This window comes from Rana temporaria, chromosome 5, assembly GCF_905171775.1.
Source record: "Rana temporaria chromosome 5, aRanTem1.1, whole genome shotgun sequence".
Classification (NCBI taxonomy): domain Eukaryota; kingdom Metazoa; phylum Chordata; class Amphibia; order Anura; family Ranidae; genus Rana; species Rana temporaria.
This window is the reverse complement of record NC_053493.1, coordinates 145,455,907-145,468,194: the sequence shown is the minus strand read 5'-3', so window position 1 is coordinate 145,468,194 and position 12,288 is coordinate 145,455,907. Positions and strand designations below refer to the sequence as shown.

The 12,288-nt window shown below is 41.2% G+C and overlaps 1 protein-coding gene across 2 annotated transcripts in view; it reads right to left on the bottom strand.

The window, feature by feature from the left end:
* Positions 1-12,288, bottom strand: part of ELMO1 (engulfment and cell motility 1) — a 559,417-nt gene that overhangs the window by 309,091 nt on the left and 238,038 nt on the right. For both annotated transcript variants that reach the window (XM_040353213.1, XM_040353215.1), the window contains one exon: positions 2,583-2,691. In XM_040353213.1, the coding sequence (XP_040209147.1) occupies positions 2,583-2,691 (109 nt within the window). The remainder of the gene's footprint in view (positions 1-2,582; positions 2,692-12,288) is intronic.

The window sequence follows — 12,288 nt, the reverse complement described above, 5'->3', positions numbered from 1 at the left end:
ATTTAACATGGTTTCCTATGAATGCAGTTCACATCTGTGTATTTTATGGAAAGGGCCAGGGACTTGTTTCTGGTTTTTGGTTCCATAGACTTCAATGGATCAGAAACGTGTATTGAAAAACGCAAAATGCACCTGGAGAATGCAAACTGCAACCTGCATAGTGTGAATCAGGCCTTAGTCACTGTACTGTATCTATGGAAGAACAGTATTGTCACCATAGGCTGTCCTGATTTGGACTACAAACGCCTCCCCCTTTCTTAATCTTTATTACATGGGAGGAGAGGTTGTGCAGTTCACAGAAGACAGCTGTATGGAATAAGAACATTGTTCGAGATTTCAGTTAAAGATACAGGAAGTTACAGGATGTGCTTTGTTTTTGCCTTCCTCTGGATCAACTATGGATATCGGATTGTATACATGGAGGTTTACTATATGTGTGTCTGCTTTTTTTTTGGGGTGGGGGGGGTTCTATATTGGTTGAACTGGATGTGTCTTTTCTCAAACAAATCTAAGGCCTGATAACTGCTGCTGATATACAGCAATACATTACATTTTTGTTCTTCTGTAATAAGCTTTAACGTAGACTTCTTCTCCTATGCTTCATGCTGTAATGACATGTAACAATGTATCCCCCTATGCTGTACCAGAGCATGATGAGAAAGTATGTTGATAGCACTTATAATACAATTTATCTTTTATTAATTTGATTGAATAAGTTAACAAAAATAAAGACAAGATAAGTCTGCATCCTTACGTAGAAACTGCTGGAACAGGCAGTCCAGCAGCCCCATATACAGACAGCAAGAGTTCTGTGATAGTATAGTTCAGCTTTAATGGCTGACAGTTAAAAAATAAAACAAAAGCAGCCACAACTATTTCCCCGATTTACACTGGAGCATCATTAGGCAGAATGAAATCTGAGGACACACAATGCAGCAATAAATATGAGTTACTGGAGTATGCTGTATACAAAGTACCAGTGAGAATAACAGAACTGAAATCATAGCACATCAGATCATAGTTCTTTCTGACACTGTGCTAAAAAGCCATAAACTTAATTGGAATCATTTTAAGTCTATGAAGGGCTTTGAAGCACAGCACACAAATTTGTATGCATACTGTTGTCTTTGGTTATCGTTTACATCTTTATAAATCAATACACATTACAACAGTGACATTTTACAGAAGATAAATCCAGAAAGTGATGGCTAATCCATGGGCTTGGCTAATAATGTGCTAAGGCTGATTACATTTGAGTCTTTAATACTTTTCAGCAGAAGTAGAAGAAATGGCAATGCATGAAGGCAAGATAAACTATAAACTCATAAAAGACTGGTTTGGATGCAAAATATATCTTACACAGAAACCTTGATTTTTCAAATCTAAATGAAAACATTGCGTTACCTTTTATTTCTCTTTCATTCCCAGGACAGGTTAGAAATTGAACTACTGTATGTAAGTGTTTATAATTGTTACTGGGATATCCAGCGGGATGATGAAGTCCCTGGCTATATCAGAAAGTCTTCCCTAATTATCCATTGCGTGCAAAAGTTGTTTATTGTCAAATGTACTTTATACAATTGGCCAAGAGTTTTAACTGTAGCTGTTCCATGAACAAAGATATTTGAAAACACTATTGGGATTATATTCGCTTTGACAAAGATATGCAAATAAATACAAAATGCACTTAAAACAACTGAACTTCAGAAAACTGAAATATTATTTTCTACGGGACACTTTTGCACTTTTTTTTATTTGCTGCACTATTATTGAATAATCAAATATACACATTCTATATACATTTTTGCTTTTGATTAGTTTTTTACACATCCTGAAATTTTAAACTGATATGGGGGTGTGTAAGCCAACATAGAAGTAGGATGACAGCCCCAACTGAGTCCTAAAACCTGATATGCATATACTTGGTTTAGGTTAGTGACTAGCTTGAGACTGAAGGATGACAGCCCTATGCACTTTCAAAAAGGGCAGTAATGGCAGCCATCTTACTTCTACCCTGTCAGGCTCCTTTTAACATGTATAAGACAATTACAATATACAACGATCAAGCTATGTGAAAGCAACTGAAATAACTTACAAAGGTCTTCTAAACATAAATATATATAAGTTGCATGTGGAAACCCATCATAAATTTGTATGCACAGCAAGTTATCTCCAGACATCCTCGGGTTGATGGTGCTTAGCAATAGAATTGATTTGCCAAGTCATTTCTTCCCAAATGATCCCTTTTGTTCCCCCTTCCAGAAAAATTTTGCACCATTAATGGGTAGTAGTGCTTCCCTCTCCGCTTCACTGGTGTAAGTGAAGTATAAATGAAGCAAGTATAAATGCTACAGAAAGACTTTTCAATGCATCATGCCTTCACATCAAATACTATCCAACTTTTGTAGGTAACATTTTACCAAAATAGGCAAAGACAAAGATTAAAATAAAACCAAGTGTGCCAACACGTCGAATGGTGCTCTGCAAGGGTTAAAATGCTCTGGTATGCCCGTGTGGAAGGGTGGAAGTAACAATTGAGGCCACAATCTGGTAAACTGTGAAAAAGCATTTCAGGTACTCACGTAGCTCTCCCACTTTGAGGATTTCACAGAGCATCTTGGTTAGTTCTATACTACTGCGACCAAATGGGCACTCATGCTTATCTTCTCGACTACTGTTTTCCAATACAATCTGAAAAGATGAATTTCATTGTAACACGTTACCACCAATATGCATGTTTTTTGTTTTGTTTTTAACAATATAGTTTTTATTGTAAGTTCAAAAAATAAAGCATTTATACAATCATAATAACATTTGTACATGTACTGGAGCATAGTATATTTAAATGCGAGTATAACAAGTCATAACATTAGAGCTATTCTGCAACAATTATCACTCAAACCATAACTGAGTTCTTGTCTTCTCTAAGCTCAGCTTAAGAACCAAATGCAGTATCCACACGTAGATGTGGGTGTGATGTGGTGATCAATCGATCAGTATTCTATAACTTTACCTATGTAGTAAATACATAGTAAATACATGTATACAAGTTCAGAAAAGCAAAGTGGAAAGAAGGGAAAAAGAAGCAGGACCCAAGGAAAGATACAAAGAGAAAGAGGAAAGGCATTAAGAAGATGGAGGTATAAGAGTATGTCCTGAGTATATCCAGATATTATTCTTGCATTAAGGATTCAAACGAGTTAGAATATTTGAAGATGACCCAAGGTTGCCAAGTTTTGTTGAAGTTTTTCGTCAATTTGTGGGCTGTTGCCCTAATCTTCTCCATTTTATAGAGGTGTAGCGCTACCGCCGAAGGAGCCGCTGGTTGATTTGGGATCGGCGTATTAAGTTACCAAATTCTTCTGTCTAGTGGTGATGCTAGTGAGTGTGGATAAAAGAACAAGGGGCAGATCCACAAAGCGAGTACGCCGGCGTATCTACTGATACGCCGGCGTACTTTCAAATTTCCCGCGTCGTATCTTTGTTTTAAATCCTCAAAACAAGATACGACAGCATCTGGGTTAGATCCGACAGGCGTACGTCTTCGAATCTAAGATGCAATACTTCGGCGTCCGCTGGGTGGCGTTCACGTCGTTTGCCGCGGCGAGTATGCAAATTAGCTTTTTCCGACGATCCACGAACGTACTAGTGGCCGTCGCATTTTTTAACGTCGGCTTTTTTCGGCGTATAGTTAAAGCTGCTATTTCGTGACGTATAGTTAAACCTGCTATGTTAAGTATGGCCGTCGTTCCCACGTTTAATTGGACATTTTTTTTTCGTTTGCGTAAGTCGTCCGTGAATCGGGATGGATGTAATTTACATCCACGTCTAAACAATGACGTCCTTGCGACGTCATTTAGCGCAATGCACGGCGGGAAATTTAGGAACGGAGCGCGGGGCGCGGGGACACGCTTCATTTAAATGAAACACGCCCCCTACTCGCCGCATTTGAATTCCTCGCCGCTACGCTGCTTGAGATACACTACGCCGCCGTAACTTACGGCGCAAAATCTTTATGGATTCGAACCAAAGCCAGGTAAGGTACGGCGACGTAGCGTATCTCAGATACGATGCGCCGGGGCAGATCTTTGTGGATCTGCCCCCAAGTGTCCAGCAGGTAGCGTGAGTTTTAAATGCTTTATTCCAGGGCCAACAAGGCCAACATCAACATGACACACAGTAGAGCAAAAGGTTGATGAGTAGGAAGGACTTGTAGCGTCAGGCCTTGGATATCAAAACATAGAGAGCAAGCCTGCTCTCGGCACAGAAAATTCAAACAACGCCACCATCGCCAGGGTGGGTAAGTGCCCTTTGGACAGGCAATTAACTTGGACCTGGCAGCCAAAGGGTCGCTCGCAATAATCAGATCACTGGGAGGAAACAATGCCTCTGCCACAGGCGTAGTAAATTTTCTTGGTATAATTGAAGTGTAAAGATAGGGAATCCTCCCAGTAAGTTTTGTTCTACAGGATCACCCACTGACAGCAAAAGAAAAATACCTGTCACGTAGAGCGGTGATCAGATCCCTGGTGGTTCGTCCAGGCCTCACAGACAACCTCTGCACTTAGGTTCTCCCGAGCCAATCCCCCACCGTTTAGCCTCCAGCTTAGGATCTGGAACCCAGCAAGCCGCTGGGGTCCCTTTCTTCATCAACAGAAGGCTCCGCGAGGTGCACAGCCTCAACCCGGCCGGCCATGAGGATGGGGCCCGTGGATGCGTGCACCCTAAAGGTGGATGCCGCACCTGGAACTCGGGGCCCCGCAGACTCTACACGAAAAATGGCCGGTGCTCCAGATATACCCCCCGCCAGCATGCCCAAAGAGGGAAAAACCTCTGATTGGCTGCTGGGGAAGGATGGTTTCTTCAGAACCCCTATAGCGCCAACTGTCGCCCAGGGGTGGAAGCGCACCCCTGGACACACAGACTGACCCAAGAGGCAGTTCAGGACTGGCACCAGCACAAACTAACAATTAGTGAATGGGAGCAAGTGAAATCTCCCATTCCCCACTAACTTTAGCGTAACGCCCCACTAACTAAAAGGGGGGGGGGGCTACAGAGGAAATGCACCTCTTCCAACCATTCTTTAATTGAGGGGTGGTGGTATTTCTCCAGTGTCTGGTATCACTGCCTTTGAGGCTGTGAGTAGGAATATTGTCAAAGATATATTTGCTCATTGAACAATTAGTGATATGCAATAGGCAAGACGCTGCATTTAGCTGAATCTTTGTTTCTGTAATGCGTTTTATGGTTTTGTTTAACCCTCTTTCAGAATAGCTGAATCAGGGTGCACTCCCACCATATACGCTTTGAGTTGCCCTTATCCTGATTGCAGCGCCAACAGAGGTCAGAAACGGTAGGGAATCACTTATGTATTTTAATCAGTATGTTGTACCAGTTTGTCAATAGCTTAAACAAGGTTTTTTGGAATCGTGTGCTAGCTGTGTGGGAAAACACACAGACTTGTAGCCATTGATCCTTAGTGAAGGACATGTTTAATGCTATTTACCAAAACAGATTGTGTCTACTGGGTTCCTTGAAATATGAGGCCTGCAAGTCAATTAAATGTTTTTTGTGGATGTGTTGGCCATGTAGCTAACCGTTTAGAATGGCGTTAAGGGTCTTGTGAAGTGTTTGCGTCTCTGGTGATTCATAACATAGTTATGGATTTGACGGTATTGCTAATGGTTTAAGGATGACAGACCTCTGTCCAATTGTATTTCTGAGATAGATTTAATGTGTTTGCCCGTTAGACAATGTGTAACCAAATTGGTGTGAGTCCATTGTTAAACAACAGGGATGATCTGTTCATTCCTGGATTAAAATCTGGGTTATCAGTCAGCGGAGTAAGTGGGCCTATCTCTGTAGTTAAGTCTGTGACTCGGCCTACAGTTTGTAGGTTTAAGTGTCGCCCCTATCAGGGGGTGATGTTTCAGCTGTCTAGGACACCGGTCCCATGGTATCCACGGTGAATATGTCATGGATATGGGGCCTACAGTATTATCCAATGCCAACCAGTACTTGTTATCTGCATGGCAAGTCCAATCGATAATTCTAGCGAGATGTAAGGCCAATATGCAGGCTAGTTTCAATCAAAGATCTTATTTACTTTAAAGACCTAAATTACACAGAAATGTGATTTATTTTTATTTAATCAACTTAATTTAAGCACTTCAGCCCTGGAAGATTTGGCTGCTCATTGACCAGGCCATTTTTTGCGATACGGCACTGCATCACTTTAACTGACAATTGCGCGGTCGTGCGTCGCTGTACCCAAACAAAATTTACGTCCTTTTTTTCCACCACAAATAGAGCTTTCATTTGTAAAAACACAATATTTTTAATAATAATATTAATAATAAATATCCCCATTTTAAAAAAAAAAACGAATTGATTTCCTAAGTTTAGGCAGATATGTATTCTTCTACATATTTTTGGCAATAAAAATCGCAACAAGCGTATATTGATTGGTTTGCGCAAAAGTTATATTGTCTACAAAATAGGGCATAAATTGATGGCATTTTTATCATTTTTTTAATAGTAATGGCGGTGATATGCGATTTTTATCAGGACTGCGACATTATGGCAGACATATCAGACACTTTTGACACATTTTTGGGACCATTGACAATTATACAGCGATCAGTGGTATATAAATACACTGATTACTGTGTAAATGTCACTGGCAGGGAAGGGGTTAACACTACGGGGCAATGAAGTTGTTAACTGTGTTTCCTAGTGTGTGTTCTAACTGTGGGGGGGAGGTGACTGACTATAGAAGATGACAGATCGTGGTTCCCAGCCAGTAGGAACTCACAATCTCTCTCTCCTCTCCTCACACAACTGGGATGTGTGTGTATACACACATCCTTGTTCTGCCTCTCGTGGCCCATGATTGCGAGCATTCACCCCCCCCCCCGGGAGTGCAGTGGTCACGCGCACCTCCGACGACACTCTGCGCTTGCTATCCCACTTAAAGGAGCTGACATACAGCTACGGCGGATCCCGGGATAAAGCCGACGTGCCGCAGTATAATGACGCCGGCTGGTCGGCAAGGGGTTAAAAGGGAAAGTATAATCGCATCAGGTTATTTTTAATTTTATCAATATGTGTTGAAGGAAGCCATATTTGCTCTTTACAAATGCAGATTTCATCCTTTGCAGCACTAGAGAATGGTTGTGCTTTCCTGATGGAACCATAAGCATGTAAAAGTCATAAAAAAATTCTGCTAAAGTAGAAGTATAGATTAACAAATGTCTGCTTAACCACTTCCAGTCCATAGGACGTACACGAATGTCCTTGGATAAATAGGGTAATATCTTGATCATTGCTACAGCTGTAGCGATAAGAAGATATCAATTTTTTAGGGCTGGTGATTCTGTGTCTTGTAAAAGTAGTCAGAGTGGACTACTAGAGTACCACTGGATTACTTTTACAAGCGGCGCAGGAGCCCCTCCTACCGCATCCGCTGCATTTACCAGGCTCTTCCGTGTGATTGGGGCGCCCGTTAAGGATGTGCCTAGTGGCATCCTGTTCCTGACTTCCAGTTTCCGGCTTAATAAACAAGCATCAGATCAAACTGATCTTGGTATAATCTCAGGAGAGATATGGGGTCTAATTCTGTAAAGGCTTTAAAAGTGTCGCATATTCCACGGACATATGCATTTGAAAAACCGCTGAGCAAATACAGTGGGGATCGAGAATTTGGGCACCCCAGGTAAAAATTTGTATTAATGTGCATAACGAAGCCAATGAAAGATGGAAACATCTCTTATAATATGTCAAAAAAAGTTAGATTTTATTTCCATCATTTACACTTTAAAAATTACAGAAAACAAAAAAATAGCATCTGCAAAAGTTTGGGCACCCTGCAGAGTTAATATCTTGTACTGCCCCCTTTGGCAAGTATCACAGCTATTAAAAACGCTTTTTTTTAGCCAGCCAAGAGTCTTTCAATTCTTGTTTGAGGTATCTTTGCCCATTCTTCCTTACAAAAGTCTTCCAGTTCTTTGAGATTTCTGGGCTGTCTGTCACGCACTGCTCTTTTAAGGTCTATCCATAGATTTTCAATTGTCAGGAGATTGTGAAGGCCATGGCAAAACCTTCAGTTTACGCCTCTTGATGTAATCCCCCGTGGATTTTGAGGTGTGTTTAGGATCATTATCCATTTGTAGAAGCCATCCTCTCTTTAACTTCAGCTTTTTCACAGATGGCATTCAGGTTTCCATCCAAAATTTGCTGAAATTTTTATTGAATCCATTTTTCCTCCTACTCGTGAAATGTTCCCTGTGCCACTGACTGCAATACAACCCCAAAGCATGATTGATCCACCCCCATGCTTAACAGTTGGACAGAGGTTCTTTTCATTAAATTATGTGCCCTTTCTTCTCCAAGCGTACTTTTGCTCATTCCGGCCAAAAAGTTCTATTTTAACCTCATTTGTCCACAGAACTTGTTTCCAAAATGCATCAGGCTTGTCTATATGTTCATTTGCAAAGTTCAAACGCTGATTTTTGTGGTGAGAACGTAGAAGAGTTTTTTTTTCTGACGACTCTTCCATGAAGACCATATTTGTACAAGTATCTCTTTATAGTGGAATGGTGTACTACAACTCCAGTGTCTGCCAGATCTTTCTGGAGGGATCGTGCAGTCAAACGTGGGTTTTGAATTGCTTTTCTCACAATCCTGCGAGCTGTTCTGTCTGATATTTTTCTTGGTCTTCCAGATCTTGCTTTAACTTCCACTGTTCCTGATGACTGCCATTTCTTAATTACATTCCGAACAGAGGATATTGACATCTGAAAACGCTTTGCTATCTTCTTATAGCCTTCTCCAGCTTTGTGAGCGATCAACTAGTTCAGTTTCAGTTTTCTAGACAACTGCTTAGAAGAACCCATGGTGCTGATTGTTGGGGCAAGGTCAGATGAGTCTGGGCATTTAAAACCTTTGAGATTGACATCACCTGGTCTTCCCAGACGATGATTGAGAACAATTCATGACACTGGCAGGTCTCAGCTTTGCAAAGGGGGCAGTGCATGCTATAAATTCTGCAGGGTGCCCAAACTTTTGCAGACACCATTTTTTTGTTTTCTGTAATTTTGAAAGTGTAAATGATGGAAATAAAATCGAACTTTTTTTGACATATTATAAGAATGTCTAATCTGTAATTTGATGCCTTTTGGAGATTTTTCCATCTTTCTTCGGCTTCGTTATGCACATTAATAACATTTTTTACCTGGGGTGCCCAAACTTTCGATCCCCACTGTACCATGTAACATAAAAATATGCAAATATGCAACACCCAACATTTTATTCTCTAGGGCAGTGATGGCGAACCTTGGCACCCCAGATGTTTTAGAACTACATTTCCCATCATGCTCACGCACTCTGCAGTGTAGTTGATCACCATGGGAAATGTAGTTCCAAAACATCTGGGGTGCCAAGGTTCGCCATCACAGCTCTAGGGCCTCTGCTTAAAAAATAGATAATGTTTGGAGGTTTTTATTCGTTTTCTAGCAATGTTTTTTGACATGTAGGAGATGAATGTTAGAATTGGCCAGGACTGGATGTGGTTAAGCCCTCATGCATGCCGGGGTTCTTCTAAAAGCTTTTCTCCTGGCAGGAGAAAAAACAGCTGCAAAAACATTCCTAAGCCACATTTTTTTAAGCAGGTTTAGGCATGTCAAGCGCTTGGGTATTTATTAATTTCTTTGGCCAGAATATCAATTTATTCTGGTAACTGAAATGAAAAAACACTTGCACGCCAAAACCGCCTAGCTCTAACACGCATTTAGATGCTTTTGCCAATGGCCCGGATTCAGGTACGACTTGCGCATTATTTGCGGAGGCACAGGGCAACGATTTTGCCCTACGCCCCCGCAAATAATTTGCGCTGCCCTCGATTCACGGAGCAGTAGCTCCGTAAATTGCGAGGGCGCGCCGGCAAAATTGCCCGGCGTAAGCGCGCGCACTATGGTTACGCAGGCGCAATTGCTTACTGAATCTGGGCCAGTGTTTAGACACGTCAGGCATTTTTGTATACTTTAAAGCTCCTCTCCAGAATGAACAAGTGATGTATTTTTTCTGCCTCCAGACTCCTGTAAACGCCTATAGTGTGCATGGATACATAGGTTACATAGAGGGGAGTTTAAAGCTCAAATGCCTATAAAAACAGCTCAAGAAAGCATGAGGCATTAATTCCTCCCCTCTTCTACTGTTATAAAAGAAAGTAGTGTAAATACCTCTGGTCACATGATCCAAGAGCAGCAGCTCTGCTATGTCAGTGAGTGGCTGCTACATTAGATTGGAGGCAGCACCAACAATGGAGAGGCAATGGAAGTGGGCGGGTCAACTGGACCACATTGTATGTGGGTATTGTAATGCAAAATGGATGTTGCCATTGATCACTACATTGTGTATTGCCATCTTTTGTAAATTCAGGGGCAGATCCACAGAGAGAGTACGCCGGCGTATCTACTGATACGCCGGCGTACTTTTAAATTTCCCGCGTCGTATCTTTAGTTTGAATCCTCAAACCAAGATACGACGGCATCTGGGTTAGATCCGACAGGCGTACGGCTTTGTACGCCTTCGGATCGTAGATGCAATACTTTGGCGTCCGCTGGGTGGAGTTCACGTCGTTTTCCGCGTCGGGTATGCAAATTAGCTATTTCCGACGATCCACGAACGTACGCGCGGCCGTCGCATTCTCTTACGTCGTCTCTAGTTGGCTTTTTCCGGCGTATAGTTAAAGCTGGTATTTTGCGGCGTATAGTTAGACTTGCCATGTTAAGTATGGCCGTCGTTCCCGTGTCGAAATTTGAATTTTTTTTTGCGTAAGTCGTCCGTGAATCGGGATGGACGTAATTCACGTCTCAGTTTAAAAAAATGACGTCGTTGCGACGTCATTTAGCGCAATGCACGGTAGGAAATTTAGAAACGGAGCATGCGCAGTTCATTTGGTGCGGGGACGCGCTTCATTTAAATAAAACACGCCCCCTACTCGCCGATTTGAATTCCGCCGCCAGAGATAGACTACGCCGCCGTAACTTATGGCGCAAAATCTTTAAGGATTCGAAATAACGCCAGGTAAGGTACGGCGGCGTAGCGTATCTCCGATACGCTGCGCGGGTGCTGATCTCTGTGGATCTGCCCCTCAGTTTTTATTTGTTTACATAGAAGTGCCTTATGCAACATTTAGGGACCTTTAAGAATTCCTTCACTTAAGTAACAATGATGGTCATGGATGTAAACCAACAAAAATGTTTTTTCAACAGATGACAACAAAGGTGACATACCTTATGATCTTCCCAAAAGAAACAAAGATGGCAAGAAAAAAAAAAGAAGAAAGAAACAGTTCTAACCCTTACCCACTAAATTAAATTGTATGGTTTCTCAAGTTTGCATTTTTAGTGCACGAAAAAAAAAGTTTAACTTTTGATTTCTACTTTTTTTTTGAGCACTGTATAATGAACCGCTGTGCTACATAATAAATATGTTCCGCTATACTAATACAATTGGAGCATCTTTTAACAACAAAACATTACAGAGTTCAGACAAGGCACGTTTAAGAAAACAACAGATTATATAAAGCGGCATGACTGGCAGCAAAAAGAAGACATGTTTCATAATACATCATACCCAGCCTATATAAAAGCATTGTTTTCTGCAGCTGAGTCTTATTTATTATATGTGCACAGGTTTTTGCACTAATCTAGACCATTTGACACCTTGACCTCATTTTCAGAGATGAAATCTACGCTTGTGTGTAAAATTACCAATACATTCTAAGATATGCTATTAAAAAATCATATAATTTGACATCATCGCGCTGCTCTGTTTTCAGTGATAATGACTGCCTGTCTAAGGAGAGATAAGCAGAAAATGTTATAAACACTATAAATGAATAGTACTGCACTTGTGACTCTTGTAAATGCTAAAGGAATCTGATGATAGTATAAAATATACTGTGCAGAATATCCACCCCCATGTAAATGTGTGTTCTGATGCAGCACACTGACTTGCTATTATTAGATTATAAAAAGGCCTTTTTTGTGTGTTCAGTCATCCTCGGAAAGCAGAATGTGCCCTATTTCTACTGATGCTCTTCAGCTAGAAATGCATCTTCAAGGTTTTGTGCCGTTCAAAAAGCTCTGCATTGATTGAAAGGTAACAGCAGGGGTTCAATGCCAGTTAAAGATAGAAACAAAATATAATATAGCATGACTGTGTTCTTTATATGGTGCACACACCAGGTATTCCAGGAACAATGATGTGTATTTTCACCCTGTG